At 34.0% G+C, this 17,938-nt stretch overlaps 1 protein-coding gene across 1 annotated transcript in view; it reads left to right on the top strand.

The window, feature by feature from the left end:
- LOC118190240 (aquaporin-9-like) overlaps positions 1–17,938 on the top strand; it is a 156,664-nt gene that overhangs the window by 117,764 nt on the left and 20,962 nt on the right. The window contains exons 4-5 of the mRNA XM_035360929.2: positions 976–1,091; positions 5,312–5,529. Coding sequence (XP_035216820.1) covers positions 976–1,091; positions 5,312–5,529 — 334 coding nt within the window. The remainder of the gene's footprint in view (positions 1–975; positions 1,092–5,311; positions 5,530–17,938) is intronic.

Raw genomic sequence — 17,938 nt, 5'->3', positions numbered from 1 at the left:
GATAAATGAGACAGCTCGCTTGAAATTGAGAGACAATGAGTTTCTTTTTAGGCATAAACATTTTATTTCAATTATTTTCAACAAACCGCTTCATTACAAACTCATTTCTATTTTTAAAATCTTTAAACTACTGTTCTACTCAATCTCGCAATAAAGAGAGGCGTTGCTGCCCTTTTTCAAACAAAGTGTTAACTGAGGTAGTTTACTTACCATAAGTGGCGAAACGATGTAATTCACTTTCTTGAGATATTTGACACTGCTATTACTTCAGATTCAGAATTTATGACTATGTGACAGGTTCTGACTGTTACTGATCTAGGTCCAGACGTATTGACTGCCGATGCTCCAACGTCAGAAAACCTCTTAGTTCCAAATATTCCAACGGCTGAGAGAGATGTGATAGCCACCAGGATTGGTAGAACTCTTAGATTAGCTGTGAGGTTTCGACAGAACCGAATGTGAACTCGGGTGCATTTTAACTTTAATAGTTAATATTATTCTTCTAAAACTTGATACATTTATTTGTAATGCCAAGAAAAATTGTATTTTATATTAATTTATATTGATATTGAATAGGAGTTTTGAAGGAGGGGGGGATATCTCAAACAATTTCAGAGTGGGAAGGAAAATACCCGTAGTTTCCTTCAATGAAAACAATAAAAAATTACTATGAAAGTTTGATTATCTTGCCTCTGCATAAGTACTTATACAGGTAAATGAAATTTTAGTGCAACTTCTTTCACAAATATCAATTATTTTCAGCTTGTTTTTTTTTTTTTCCATCTGTTAACACTTGGTTACAAAGAACAATTATGTGCTCTGTCTTATGTCTTTTCAATTATAAATAACGCAGTGCAAATTTAACTAATTATTAATATGTGTAAGATTTTTAATTATCAGTCCATTAGAACTTGAAACGTTCAACAATTATAAAATCATTTAGGTTTGTATAAAGATTTCTTTCTTCTATTCTAGATGCGTTGGATTACTTCGATCCGAACCGAACGATTACTGGCGACACAGCGACTGCTTACATATGGGCCACTTACCCCAAACCATATGTATCTATCCCTAGCTGTCTGTTGGATCAAGTAAGTACAGCAATCATTCTTTGTTGCTGCTGCGCTGATGTTAAAGCGAATATATAATTATTTCTTGTCCAATGCAATACTAAATATGGTCGGCTTTTATTCTCGAAACTTTTGTCCGCAGGTGCACATTTCCAAATAAAAAAATATTTTAAATGACGCAAATGTACATATTTTAGGATTTTTTAATTTAAAGAAAATCAGACTGGTAAAAATTACGAAATCTTACTATTTACACGTTCCTCCAATCCCTAGATTTACGTTTAGGAAAGTTCTGTACTCATTATAAATGATAATACAAAACGAAAAAGTTTGACTTCGACAAAAATGTACCGAGATATTTGATATTAAACTCGAAGATCATATTTAGGAACCGTACACAAAATTGAAGAGCAAAATGCTTACGTGTGTATGCAAATAATATCAGTTTAGAAAAGCTTTCCGATGTTACGAAATCACTTGGTTCGCTGAAAACATCGCGGAAGAAAACATAAAAACAACAGAAAGCGGAACCATCGTTCTTTAAAACATCGTAGGAAAAAAGAAAGCAAGGAGAAAACATCGCAGTTCTCAAATATCGTGGTGAAAAATAATGACAAATCATTGCATAACGATAACATTTCAGACATGATTTTCAGGCTTTAAAAATAATAAATTTCTATTCGCATAATGATCTGCGAAAAGAATCAAGAAGTATGTGAAATGATCATAATGATCAAAAAGGAATGAGGAAAGTACTCCTACATTTCAAATTTTTGATTAACAATATTTTGCTAAAAAAGCGAGAAGGAAACTTAAGCATTAAAATACTGAAAATGAGTAAAAAGTTAATGCTATGAAAGCTGTTAACAAAATTTCAGATTTACGTATTTAAAGGTTATTATTTAATTAATACCTTTTTTAAAGTTGCATTTTAATTTTTTCATGAAATGTGTAGCTTAAAAAGACCAGAAAGGGGAGATGAATAATTACAACAGGTTATCTTTATTGAAATTGTTTAATTATTACTAAATTGTAAATTTATTTTCTTTTACTTTGTTTTTCAGATGTTCTTTTAAATAGAAATTCAATCTCGTGTCGTTTCAGTTTGTTCGTCTTCTTAAAGTGTTATTAACATTTTGATGTGCAACCGTTTAGATAATGATTCGTTAGTTATGCTGAAACATGACAGGGGTGGCTACATAATACATCATTGAATAAGGCAAAGCACATTAGGGCTGTCTGCCTAAGGAAAGAGATGTATTTGTGTAGCATTTTGTCTAGAATTGGCTCATATCTATGATATTCATGATGAAAACCGCAAAATGTAGTCAGCTTGTTCATGGAGTTTAACTACCAGTGTCCAGCAACTTTATTGTTCGGAAACTAGTATTAACGGAAACCGTTCGTTTTTACATTAATTATTCTAAAGACTCAAATTTAAAATTATACCCAGAAAATTTAAACTCGGAATTTTTTCAAGAATAATATATAATTGCAGGAATAATTATGTAATTCACCATTAAAACAAGTGGTGTTAACACTGACTGTTTTATAAATGAAAAAAAAAAAAATATTGTATACGCAAGCTCCAGCACAAATGTCCCTAATGAATGTATTAAACGTCAGTATATGTATGAATACACTAATGCTTTGGAAAAAGACTTTTAGAGGTTTCCATTTCAATTGATTGGCTTTGGAGACACATATACCTTTCGTTAACTTTTAAGACTAGATTAAGATTGTTTTTAATATAATTACATATTGTGATTAATGTAATTTATAAAAACAGTTTTACGTGAACTTTTTTGTAAGAACTATGACAACTTATTGAAAGCAAGTGGGAGTTCCGAACAATCAGAGTGCAAGTGCTTTAATTAGTGCATCATGTTTCAATGAAACTTTAGGCAGCATGAATTAATAACATTGCCTTTAACATTAATAATCCTTCTTTAAAAATTATTTCAACTTGTCCCATAAGTTTCACATGTTTCTGAAAGTTGTAAGCTATTTCTTCTCTCCTTATCGCATGCATTAGTAGTGTAATGGGAAGCACGTCCAGCTATGAGTGTAAAGATCTGGATCTCGGAGGTGGCACTGAACATTTTTTATGTTTTCTCCTTCGACTCTTCAGAGTGATTATTTATTTATTTATTTATTTTCATTCAACTTTTCATAACATTTTTTAAACTGTTAAAAACTTTAAATCCTGAAATAACAGCAGTACAGTATAGAATCACTGTGCCGTTATGACAAAGCAGCAATAGGCACTACTTTTTGTTTAATTTTTTTATACGTTTATTTTTATGTTATGTGTATGTATGTATAAAGGCTGTTCGCATATTTTTAGACGACTATGCTTTGCTGTTTAAAAAAAACTGTGTGCTTCCAATTTTTTTAACTGCAGCTGTATTTTTGAAAGTATACATTATCGTCTGGTACTTGACAGATTTGCTTTTATGTCAAATGGCGCATTTAAAGAATCAGCCTACGGAAGGCTATGTTGGTGCTCTTTCCGAAAACATTTATTCATATCTAGTTATTAAGAAACGCTATGAAAGCCATGGTTTTTCGATATTTAAGGCTACACATAATGTCAACAAGAAAGGAAAACAACGTGAAAGTTTGGCTTCAAGGAGAAAAATTGTTCCAAATACATATCCAAGGAAAAAACACGGTGTTACGAATGTTGTAAAGTTAAGACCTTTATGTTAAAGGAAAATCCATAATTTGAAAGTACAATTGCAAAATCATTATAAAAATTTGAATTTTTAGAATGAAAAAGGCCAAGAAACATAATGTGCATCGTCTTTCTCTGCGACATATCGCCGAACGCAGAACGCTCTGCAGAATTCTTTATGAGAAACATTTATCCGGAAAAAATGAGAAAATGTTGCCACGATAGACGAATCTTGGGTGTATTTAGATGACTGCAATAAAAACAGAATCATTTATTATCATCCAAAGAGTAGGGGGGAAAAAACATTAAAACACGGTTCAAAGAATCTAAAAAACGTTTTTCAAAGGGATTAATGGTTTTTGTTGGTTTTTCATATAACGGCTAATTAAAAATAAAGAGAGTGGAGCACAATGTTCATATCAACTCCACTTATTATCGGGAACATATTTTACACCCACTTTTCAAAGGGAAATGCCTTCTCTTTACCCACAGTGCCATCAATATGTGCCTTCTCTTTACCCAAAGTGCCATCAATATGGAGGAACTGCATCAAGATAGAGGAAGCAGCCACACATTATTAATTTCCTCGAAAAAATGGTACAAGAAACGGTTGTCAAGGCCTTAATTTTCACTCACATTCCTACTAAATCTCCGATATAACACCCATGTATTTTTGCGCTGTAGGGGTTTTAAAAAGCCGATTGTCCAAAGGTCGACCTACAGCCCTCCTTGGACTGTTCTGAGGAATCTGTTCAAGAGGAATGGAATAAGATACTTCTTCCGATACTACAAAAATTGGCTTAGAAATTGCGGTGTCGGAATATAATGAAGAATAGAGGTTATCAAACAGAGCATTTAAAACAGAAAACTTTTAGCTAAAATATTTCCATAAATACAATGAAAATCGTCTAAAAATTTACCTACAGCCTCTGTATTGCAAGTCCACGTTGTATGTAAGTTATGTATAGTTTTATGGTGTGTTATGTGTATATTCTATGTTTTATAATTCCATGTGAATGCCGAGGATGTCAGTTTGTACCACGAGGGCGGTTATAACCAATGTAAAAAGAAATACCTGTGCAAAGCCTTGTGCTTAAAATATATAAACTCGCGGGCGGCTTTTTTCTTGTCCCTGGGAGCTGTTGCTCTGAAGAGGGCGTGGAACAAACACCTGTTTACCTATGTTAGACATCAGGTGTCCCCGCCATACGTCACCAGTGTATGAAAATGATATAATTATGATTTCTTTTTTTTTGTATTTAAAGATAGAAAATTATAAACAGCCTCTAAGGCAGTTTATAATATAAGAAATAATTTTATAATATAATTATTATAAGAAATAATTCAGTGGCATGAGATAAGTATTTTAATTATTTTAGCAATATTTCTAAAGGTTAATTATTTTAGCAATATTTCTAAAACCATCCACGTTTGCCAGGGCAAATGGAAATCGCACTAAAGAGCAAATTTATGGTGTTCTTATTATTATTTACCATCATAATGAATAAGATGATATTAAAAAAATTCTAATTTATTTTCTAATTCTTTATTTCTTTTTCACCAGATTGTAGGCACTGGACTTCTAATGTTCACAGCTTTAGCCACTATCGACCAGAGGAACATGGATATTCCGAAATGGATGCATCCCGTTGTGCTTGGTTTCATGATTTCTGCGCTTGCAATGTGCTTCGGTGCTAACTGCATGGCACCGTTGAATCCAGCCAGAGATTTCGCCACGCGATGTTTCACCGCAATTGCAGGATATGGCAGTGAAGTCTTCACGTATGTAATTTATATTTGGATCAAAACATTTTTACTAATGAAATTTCTTTGATACAAGAGTAGGCGGAAATGCAAGTATGGAAAATAATGGTACATATCAAGCGATATGACAGTAGCTGTTTATGCATACTGCCCATGTGAAGTTTATTAGCTCCGCCCTGATTGCTACAGTGGTTAACGTCGCTGGTTAGCATATCGTTGCCTCCGAGTTCGACTCTCAGAAAAGGCCTGGCTGTTTGTAATTGTACAGTGCATCTATAGAATGTGGGACACTCAGCGAAACGAAATATCTCTCGGATATATTAGTGGTAGGGCAAACCTTAAATTCATCATGGGGACCCTTAAGTTCATCATATTTGGAATAGAAGTGGTCAACGTTGTACTGTCAGCTATACCCAAGGGTCATATCAACAATAGGCACAATCCTGCGTTACTCGCCATAATAACATTCGTAGAATTATGTTGTTGTCATACAAATGAAATACGTTTGATGTCTTACGGTCATACTGTCTTCCAGCAGGTATAGTGGTTAGCGATTTATGACCGCCATATCGATGGGCACGGGCACTCAAAATACACGACAAAGCCGAAAGTACTCTCGAGAAGTTTGTTGGTAGGGGAAGAGAATGGGTGACGCTCGGACCGCACCTTGAACCGCATCCCGGTGCGGCGCGGCTGTACGACCGATGCTGAAAATCTAGTGTCTCGATCACTTCTATCTGTACCTGCTACTGTCAGATAAATGATATTTGATGTTACTAGATAACTCACAACAACAAGAACATTATTAGTATGTACATAAGGTCTCCCTAAAATCACAACGACATTATAAAGAAGCATGTGATTAATGAAAGCACTGATGCGTTTAGGTAGCGAATCGCTTGTTAAAATTTTGAAATTTCACTGCTGCTGACATAATCATAGCCTTTTTTGCGTATGCTCTGTTTACGTAAAATGAGAGAACTTTTTTTTATAACTTGCTGATGTCAAAATAGTCGCACATATATATATATATATATATATATATATATATACACACACAAAATGTGTTCCCGAAAGTCTTTACCCAACCTTGAGCAGTGCGTACTCGAAAGTTTCCCACTCTTTCTTCCCGTTGCTTGTTTGTTTCATTCGAACAGGCTTGAGCAGGGAGTATTCGAACGTTTTACATCGTGTTGCTAAAGCTAGTTTGTGTCTGAAGATCGTGTTTCCTTTTTTACGTCCTCGAGGTGTAGATCGAGCTATCGATTTTCGTTTTGGTGGCATAATTGATTTCACAGCGAGAGTAATGCTTTGTGACGACTATTACAAATACGCTTTCAAAAAGCAACGAAAATACGTGTGATGCAATAAAATGCATATTAATGAGTGCATGTTTTTATTTTATGCTTTTCTGAAAGACAATACACTTTAAAGTATTTTAATTTGGACAATGGCAACACGTTTCCGTTCAATACAGGAGTTTGTTTCTTAAATTCGAGACAAATTAATATAATTGCGTTCACCGGAGTGGCAACACAATTTTTTTATATCGCCGAGTTTTCTGATTAAATTTGAAACATATATATATTACGCTTTTCAGAGTGGCAACGCAAAGCTTTTAATCAAAAGTTCGTTAAATTAGCATAAAAGATATGTATGTAAAGAGTGCGGATCCCATGGACTGGGTTTTGAGAAATTTTATGTAAACAGTAATCTTCCTCTTGTTTTGGTGTTGGTGTATTTAATTATGGCAAAGCGCACGAGGGCTATATGCCTAAGGGGGAGGGATGCCTTCGTGGAGGACTTTCTAAGGGGAACTGGCTCGTATATACGTTACACATGGCGAAAACCACGAAAACGCCCATGCAGCCAGCCCGTTCGCGGGATTCGAACCTCGAACGAACTACCAGTGTTCAGCGACTTTACCGCTCGGCCGCTGGTGAGCCTCCTCTTGTTTTAAAGGTCGAAAATTAAACTGTAGATTTGTATAAGAGACAACCAAACATTTATATATATATATATATATATACATATATATGTAAACTATATTATTTAAATATATTTTAAATTATTTAAACATATTTAAAATATATTTATATATGTAAAATATACAAAATACGATGGCTTTGCTCTACACAAACAGGCAACCTCTAATTAACTTTCCGCAATTTCAGGATCTTCCCCTAGACCAGTACTTTCGAGAACATTCGGCTTGTTATGTAACCGCTCTTATAAATGAAGAATTCGCGTCCTTTTGCGTCAAGAACCGCTTTCTCCCTCTACTGCTGTTAAGACCTAATCTGCCGCTCTTCTCATCTGCCTCCTTTTGTTTGAATAGTAATAGTTCACTGTAAATTTAAAGTTAATACTATTTAGTTCAAATTACTATCGCATATGTAATCTTGAACGATTTACGATTTGCATTGAATAAAGAGATGGAACTAAAAAGTTAAATTCTTCTGTGTTTTCAGTTCTGATGTTTTCCACTTTCGCCACGACCACCCCGGGATCTGAAGTGACCAGATTGCTAAGCTTCATCATTTCTAATGCCTGCCTGCCAAAATATTACACACACACACACACACACACACACATATATATATATATATATATATATATATATACACTGCTGTCCATTAGAATTGCAACACCAGAAAAGAATGATCTGACGAACGAAAAAAAAAAAAAACACATGAAAAGAAGAAGAGCTTGGGATATGCGAATGATTAGTACTTCAGCGCATTTACACGAAGCAGGAGGGAGAAAGGCATAAAACTGAAGCACTGCATAAAACAAAAGTTGTGTAGTGGATTTTTCATTCGGAAAGCATTTTGTAAGGTCGGAGTTTGCTCAGAATATCGTGTTATGCCTCGAATAATAATAAGAAATGCTTACCAGCAAGTGTCGTAATTCGATAAAGGCAGAATCATGTCCTATCGAAAGTTTGGATTATCGTTCAGTGATAACCCGTCGCACTGGTCGACATCGACCCACTGGTATGCAAATATAAAATCAATGAGTTGCTGAGGGTAATACTGAACGGCATGCAGGATCTCAAAGCCCTCCCATCATTAAAGCCCGAGAGGACAGACATATTATGAGGTCAGCCCTGCGAAACCGTAGCACCTTATCACGGACCATTAGTCAGGAAATGGACATGTTTGCAGTAAGTCCAGTATCAGCTTGTAAGATGCGTCGACGTTTGCCACAGCGTAGACTATCAGCAGGGTGACCATTATTTCGGCTTCCCTTGATAATGCAGCATAGATAGAGAGAGACGGCGACTCTGGTGCGCCAGACGACAAAGCTGGGCACAGGAGTGGCACAATGTCGCCTTTTCAAACGAGTCCCGTTTCTACGCGCAGTATTCTGATGGCTATATACTGTTATGTCGAGAATTTCAATTATTAATATGTGTTTTAAATTATTATTATTATTATATTTTTATTTGTATTCATGTGTATTTTGATCTGGGAAAAAAAGTATTCTTAAGCTCTTAAGGTTTTATTTAACTCATTATTCTTGAGTGGGAATTGTAACAAAGGCGAGAGACGGTTGCGAGGACACACATCTGGTTTATGGCCTTTCCAACAATGAAGGCAAAAGGGTCTTTTTAGCTAATGCGTGTGAAACGGAAAGCGCTTTCCTGTCGCTTTGTAAGTTTGCAGTTTTATTACTTCAAGACAGTGGGGGTGGCTGGTAATTGGATTTTCGTAAAAGCTTAGTTTCACTTGTTAGTTGGGGGGTCTATTTTTTTTCTCACGTTATGAGTGCAGATGTTTTTAGGATTTCATTGTCAGATTTTCTGGTGTTTGATTCGTCATGGGTGTGTCATTTTCTCAATTTAGATAACATAAAATTCCGGGATTGGTAAGATTTAATTTTATGATTTTTTTGAAAGCCTATGAACTCACAGAGGCGAAGAAACCGAGTTTTCCTGGGTGCTTGCACCAGGCTAAAGTTCAATTCTGATTCTGATTTTCAAAAAGAGTAAGAGGAGAAAAAGCGGGGGCTTGACCCTTCGGGTCTTGCTTCTCGCGAGCCGCGTGAACAGCCGGCAGAGGGTATGATTTTTCTCTCGGCTTTTAGCTGGCGAGAATTTGCGTTGGCATAAGGCATAGAGCTCCGCAGAAGAATTTCGATTTCTCTTATCCCAAGAATTGTTCGGCAGATTCTCTTGGTGATCCTGACATCCAGATGCGGTATTCCTGTTTTACCGGCTTTGACTTCCTAATTAGATTTTGTTCCAAAGGTGCTCTACGCTTATGGTGAGTTTCGGGGCTTCCAGAATGAAAGAGACTCGTGTAGGACCCTTCTAAGGTGTGCATTGCTGTTTATTCTGCCTGTGCCAGCTGCGTCAATTTTTTTTTTCATCATTCCATATTCTGGAATTTATTTATTGTAAGGACAGCTTCAATGGTGTTACAACCAAGTCATCTGTAAGATTCGCAAGAACTGTCTGCCTCCATTAACGATGATTTTGTGAATAAAGGACAGCAGGAATAATGTGGTGCTCGAGTAAACTTTGGACGCTGGACGATCTGTTGAACTATCTAAAACTCCGTATTAATCCGTCGATGATGGCATTCTCGATCTCTTCGAATGGTGAACGAAATGAGTAGGACGATCTGTTGAACTCTCTAAAACTCCGTATTAATCCGTCGATGATGGCATTCTCGATCTCTTCGAATGGTCAACGCAATGAGTAGGACGATCTGTTGAACTATCAGCACTCCATATTAATCAGTCGATGATGGCATAGGAGTTGAATGTATGAACTTCACCCTGTGAGTGAATTTTTTTTTTCTGTCTTTTGTATTTAAATTGTAACCGAGTAATGATACTATATTAATATACAGTACAACCGCCTAAATTGTGAGTTATGTAATGTTAAAAAAAAATTTAGTACACCTAACATGAGTATAAGATTTAAAATGATATATATGTTAATTTACATCTTAAGGTTAATTTGTAGGGGACTGATCAGTTTACCTAGTTATCATATGTTTGAATATTCTAGAAATTAATAAATGTGTTTGATATGTATTTTATGTTTCATTTGTTTAATTTAGTGTAGTTTCTGTGGTCTGTCATGTCCCTCCATTTGTTTGAGCCAGGGGGCTTTTAAGAAACATGGAGTTTACTTGAATTTGGAGTTATTGATTTTCACTTTACATAGGTTACTCACAACGCAAACCTAAAAAGTTAAATTGTACTATACCACTATACGATTGTTTAAGAAACATGGAGTTATTGATTTTCCCTTTACATAGGTTACTCACAATGCAAACCTAAAAGTTAAATTGTAACATACCACTATACGATTGATTGATAGATATGATATATGATTGATTGATAGATATGATAATACGATTGATTGATTTGATTGATTGATAGATTTACTATACGAATATTTATAAGAATGTCGAAATGATATATGAATATTATGAAATAGTTATTGAATGTGAATTATTTGATATTTGATTTTTGATTATGATATTTTTGTCCGGCACCATCAGTCAAAGTCCAAAGTTAAATGGTATTAAAACAACAAACATAATTATTTTTCTATTTAACAATGGTGCGGTCAAATCACCTTATTAAATCAGTATACGAAGGTATTTCCGAGTAAAGTGAGTGTTGCAGATTGGACTTCACCCCGTGAGTGATTTTTTTTTATTTGTTTTACTTCAATAATTATCTTAATACTCAAGCAAGAGTCGTCATTTTAATGTTTGTTGAAATTTGAGCAATTACTTAATTTAATTAATCGATGTGGAAATTATCAGTGTTCTTAAAGTGAATTACCATGATAAATACTTAAAGTTAGAAGATGAAATGGGAGAAAATACTAGTGTTACACTTATGATACAGTAGAATTTGATAATGTTAATCTTAATTAATATAAGCTGTAATTTGGTGTAGTATTATGTGTTATTTTGCTTAGAAAAAAATATGTATTACTGATCAGTTATCCATTATTTAATTATATAATATATATTCAAGAATTTAATAAATGTGTGTTTAAAATTTAATTGCATTTGTGTATTTATGTAGCGTATAATTTACTGTGGTCTGTCATGTCCCTCCATTTGTTTGAGCCGGGAGGCTTTTAAGAAACGGAGTTTAATTGAATTTGGAGTTATTGATTTTCCCTTTACATAGGTTACTCACAACGCAAACCTAAAAAGTTAAATTGTACTATACCACTATACGATTGATTGATAGATATGATATACGAATATTTATAAGAATGTCGAAATGATATATGAATATTATGAAATAGTTATTGAATGTGAATTATTTGATATTTGATTTTTGATTATGATATTTTTGTCCGGCACCATCAGTCAAAGTCCAAAGTTAAATGGTATTAAAACAACAAACATAATTATTTTTCTATTTAACAATACGTGTGTGCAGTGTCCGAGAAGACCGCACGTCGCCTGCTTGCATTCGATATCGGCATAGGGGCCCTGTACCTTGTGTGATGGTTTGGGCAGCCATTGAGTAGACGACACGCACATCTCTAGTTCGGATAGAAGATAGATGGTATTTGAACGCAGATCGGTACATTTAAGACATATGACGTCCAGCAGCATGGAATGAATTGTTCGTTTCTGTCATCCAAGTCCAGTTCTAACTCCATGTCTAACCGGGTAAGGGCCGTTTTTGCTGCCAGGGGTGGCAGCTGTTTCTACTAATTTCGCACCCCTGTAAATCCTCAAACTGTTTAGCGAACGGGCTGGCTGCACGGGCGTTTTCGTGGTTTTCGCCACGTGTAACGTGTATACGAGCCAGTTTCCCTTAGAAAGTCCTCCACGAAGGCATCCTTCCCCTTAGGCAGATAGCCCTCGTGTGCTTTGCCATAATTAAATACACCACCTCAAACTGTTTACAAATTTAATCATTTTGTGTTTATGCTATACAGTTTACATACAATAAATATCGTGTTTTGTATTTTCTTTCCTTCATGGTGTTGCAATTTTAATGGCTAGCAGTGTATGTAGTATATGCATAAGCTATAATAAAATGCAATGGCTGCGTTAAGAAATAATTGGCAACCTCAAAATTGACTATTTTATCTGTTTGTATTGTTTATCTTTTCTCCCAAGTTCGAGATCTTTCCAAATTATATAACACTGATTGAAAAGGGAACTAAAACCTAAAATTAAACAATCGCAGCTTAGCTGTACATCTGCACCTGCCTAGTATAAATACTGCTACGCCGGCAATTACTTCATTTCTTCTTCTTAACTTCTCCTGCCTGAAGAACCTCTGCTGCTATGCTTACTTACCTAAGATGACGTCGTACTTTAAACCCCGTGTACATAAAAATTATTGTATTCAACTAAAAAGTATATTGTCTTCTACGAAATGATTTGATATGCGTGAAAATAAAGATTGTGATACTTCAAGCTCAGTTTTGTTAATTGTGTCATCATGCCTTCGCCCTCAGCCACTACGACTGCATTAAAATATCACACATCTATATATATTTGTTAATTTCTTCCATATCGAAGTCTTTCGTTGCTTAAAATTGTACCCACCATTTTTTAAAAGAAAACGGAATAACGTTTTAAAAGAAATTAACATGGGCAAGAGTTTAATTAGTGATAATTTAATAATTTATGAAAAATATTAATATTTTGTATCTTTTTCCCTCATTCTGAGTCAAATATTAAATGTCGCAAATGTTATGCTGCCTATATCGAAATTTCAAATAGATGTGCACATGTAAAATTAGTAAATTGAAATAAATCGGTGTTTCTAATTTATCAGCGTTAGCTTCCCGATTTCAACATTCGCTAGAACTGTTCTGTTCTTAATGTAGTTTCAAGCTTACACAGTTCATATTAAGTCAGGAGGTTAAGAAGTTGGAGTAGTTGAATTACTTTCTGTCTTTCCTCAATGGTATACAAAAGACAACAGACAAACCCACATGTGCCTAATTTGTAGATATTTTAGCGCTTGTGCATTTGCATGCTCTTTTTTTTTTAACTGAACAGTATCTACCACTATAAAAACATAAATATCCGTGACAGACTTTTGTACTTATTTATTTTTTTGTTTGCGTAAAATTTTTCCCTTAAATTTTTTTTATTATTGTTATTAACGAACAGAATAAAAATTATACGACAAAAAGACAGCTTAACAGATATTTCTCACCAATTCATAAAGTCGACGAGTTGAAACTTTTCGTAATCAGAAATTGCTGTGTTTAAAAAAAATGTAAAAATTATCTGAATTTTTTCGTAAATTTGGAATTTTGCATAAAATTAATTTTTTAATATACAATCTCTTATTCAACATTTATAAAATTATTAACATTATTTATATTTTCCGTTTTTCGGTAATTTTAACATGTAACATAAAAATAGACTTTAAAAACAACCACTCGTGGCGTCAAAAACAAGAATATATAATGTATAACAATTACTATAATTGTAAGTGGGTTCTTTGGCACTCTCATGGCTGTTGCCAACTTTCTGGTTGGAATCCTTGGTTTATCGAGTATCCATTATTACTACTACGTCTATGGTGTATACAAAGTTTCAACCATTCAAATATTTTTTTAATAATTGTTAAACTGTTAATTCTAGTGTAATCACTTCAACACAGTCGTTATTGTCGAAGTTATCCTCCCGTTTCTTAAGTTAATGGTGTGTAAAAATGAACTGCACAAATAGATGCTTAGAAACTGGAAATACAATCAATCACTTATGCATTGAAATGATTCTTTGCGCTGTTTTTTAGAATTTATTTGCTTCGTCGCTAGTTTTTTAAAATGTATGTATTTGCTTCCATTACAGTTTAGTTTGCTTTGAAATTTCGAACTAGTCTATAGTGAATCAGAACTGTTGAAGCCAGAATATGAGAGGTATTGCTATCAAAACTTATAAAACTTTTACTAAATAATCATTATTATCCATTCCATAAAAGGCTTCCTAAATATTTTTGAGGAGGTATTTTGTTTCTATTTTAATATTCATAAGCAATTTCAAATGACCTTTCTGACATTTCTGCTCGATATATTACTCGATATATTTCAGCAATGACATTCTAGTCATGCACAAATGTACGCGCCGTTTATTGTCAGATAGAGAACTAAATAAAATTTTATATGTAAACAGAATTTTTCCTATTTTAAATGCTCTTCAAATTAAATGGCTCTTCAAACTTCTGATGCTATTCTCTATTTTATCAAGTGATTCACTTCTTATTAACGTAGATTAAGTTATTGCAACTAGTAAGGGGAATGACTGTGGACCATTTCTAGATGGCTACCGACAGTTACAAATGATTTTAGTCTTCTGTGGTGGTCGTTCTGGAGTGGTCATATTTAGTGCTGATGTGTATTGTTTTTCTGATTCTGTTTTAAATGGCTGAAATTTTTGCTAATTAATCATTCGATAGGAATAAACGACTCCGTCAGTTATCTAACCACTTCCATCGCCGAGAACGTGAACTTTGAGATGTTATGTATATTGTTTTCAGAAACTCTGTTTTTAGGAAGGGAGTCGGAACAAGAATATTAACTATGACACATAAAGTGTAGTTTATAATTAATACAACCTAAAATGTATAACTTCGTACAATATACATAAATAAATATTGGTTAATAGATCTAAATCTATTTTAAAAACGTTCGTGTAATAAAAAAATTTTTCTCTGGAAGATTGGTTTAGGGCCTAAAAAAACAGTAAAAATAATCTTGAAAAAATATGAAATTATTCATTTTAAATTATTCGCTTATTTTTTATTTCAATAAAATTCGCTTGTAGTAAATATCTAATGAAAGTGTATTATAGTAAACTCGCATTTAAAATAGGAAAAATTCTGTTTACATATAAAATTTTATTTAGTTCTCTATCTGACAATAAACGGCGCGTACATTTGAGCATGACTAGAATGTCATTGCTGAAATTAGAAATGTTGTGGACATTCCCCCCCCCTCCTCCTCCACGAATGAAATTCTTTCTGCGATCTCTTGAGCTACTTCAGCCAAAGTCTCCTCTAGTACCGTCGTTTCTTTTGTTAGACCATTATATAATTCTCTATCAGTGGCTATCACCAACTACAGTTCAAGTTAAAACTTTCAAGCTCATTCCTCATTGGGGTTATGCTTGATAAAGTAATTAAGTAATTATCTGGCCAGTTTTAGACATTCTTTTATTAAATCTGGATTTAAAACTGAATAATTTTTTTCATTATCACAATCTTCTGCATACGTGTACTATTGTGCAACAAATGAAAATTGTTTCCTTAGAATTTGAGCAAACCACTTTTTTTTTTTTTTTTTTTTTTTTTTTTAGAAATTGGTTTGGCCGGCATTGGACGAATTAGACACGTAATAAAATATTACGCGAATAAAATATTTATTTTTAATTCATGTTAAATCAAATTCACATTAAAAAAAACAGAACTGCGTATACAATATAAATCACTGCAAAAGGTAAACAAAAATTTAGGACACTCGGTACGAATTTATATGAGCATTTAAATCAATGAAAAAAATGGGAGTTTCATACAATATTTTAAGCTCTGTAACTCAGCTTTTAAAAATCATTCAAAATAAACTTCATTTTCGTCTAACAATAGTGAAGTTCTGCTCTAAAGACGAAGTTCATTTATAATCATTTTTAATCATTTTGCAACTAGAATTACTGCAAGCGTAAAGATGATGACTCGGTATGCATTTTGGTTGACTTCATCTTTTCTTTCCTCGTCTTATATCGATTTAGAGCTGAAAAGTCTTGCATCGGAAACTGGATTGCTTAAATGAATACTGAACTATAAATAACATGCTTCAGATAATTTCATTCTGGAAGTACTATTGTTCAAAGCTTATTATTCTAAATCATAAAACGTGAATAGGACTTATAAATGTTTAAGTTTTAAAATAAAGAAGTATTTATTCTAAAACTTCATGGCTTCTTACTCAATGAAGTTTACAAATCTTATTGTCCTGCTAATAGTTTATTTCCAAGATGTATTATAGTCTTATTTTATTTTCCTATCCGATACCTTCATATTGAATCACGGAATAGGTATCATAAATAATAACAGATGAATGCTTGTGTTTCTTTCATTGGTCAGAAATTTTCAGAACCAGTAATAACAGTATGAGTTAATAACAAAATTACTCTATGTAGCTTCATCTTTTCATCTTCTAACACCGGGGAGGGGGTAGCATGAAAGGACAGCTGATCAACTTAGTAGCTTTCAGCGTTACGTGTTCATCTAACTGGACCCAAGAATCTCTTACGCTTTCTGCCTGTAATATCGATCTCTCGAAAGGACTTTCATAGTGACTTTTAAGTGTCCTCATTTAGCAAAATCTTAATAGTCACAGACATGCCGAGATTCATCGCGCATGACTTCGCTTATGAACTGCTTCCGCGACTTATTAGGAGGCTTTAAATTGAATCTACGATGAAATATTGCTGATGTCGGTTATAATAATTAGCAGAAGTAAACAAAATTTCCGTTGTGGTTATTCCTTGTTGTATATTTGATTTATATGCGGGAACAGGAATAAACTGAAATTACAATGGATTATTGGCTTGTTAAAGCGACTATGTTATTGCTTCCTTGCTCCTGTGTGCAAAAATGTAGGAAACAGCATCATACAGTATCCACTCTATGAATGTTGTATCCATGCAAAACTGTATGAAATACCATCAAACCTGCTCGTAACCAGGTTTTGTTTACATGAATTCTCTGAAGGAATTGCAGTTATGAAAATTTTATTTATTTCTTTTTGATATCTTTCGGTAAAGATTGTATCTCGATTTCATATACTGGGTGGCGTATGAAATGTCATAACCTTATGTTTTCTTTATTACACAATTATTATCATCGAAATGTTAAAAAATAAATGTCTTGTTAACTGTCTGAGAATGGAAAGTAAGCTTAGTGCAGGATGTGTTCAGTGTGTCCACCATTTTGTTCTACAACCTCTTGCAAGTGAATTTTTGCATTTGTCAGAACCCTCGGACACACGCAAGACCGGCGCTAAACCCGGTACGACGGCAATGGGACGCAGGACTTAAGGGTGGCAAAAGTACTAGCAAAGAGACTGGGCACGTCTTCCAAAATCGCTGAATAAGAATCTTGAATTACATTACGTTTGCAGGCTTCCTTTCAAAAACTCCCATGAAAAGGAATCACATGGAGGACTATAGTGGGCACCATCTTCGTAATGATCAGAAAATATTCGTAGTGATCCTTCGCATGATCAGATGCTACCTTCGTAATGATCTGAAAGCTGATGTGATATCGCACGCACATTAATCATTATACAAGAAATCAGAATTAATATTTGCACTGTGTGAGCAGGCTGCGTATTGCATGAAACGCTGAGAGTGTAAAGGGAGACCAGTTGCCATTTTTAAGTGTACTGAAACTTGATGTGTGCCTTCGA

This window comes from Stegodyphus dumicola, chromosome 10 (genome assembly GCF_044657685.1).
Source record: "Stegodyphus dumicola isolate Sdum_Otavi_A_Nest chromosome 10, ASM4465768v1".
NCBI lineage: Eukaryota > Metazoa > Arthropoda > Arachnida > Araneae > Eresidae > Stegodyphus > Stegodyphus dumicola.
Note: the sequence above shows the minus strand (reverse complement) of the source record. Positions and strands in the feature narration are given on the sequence as shown.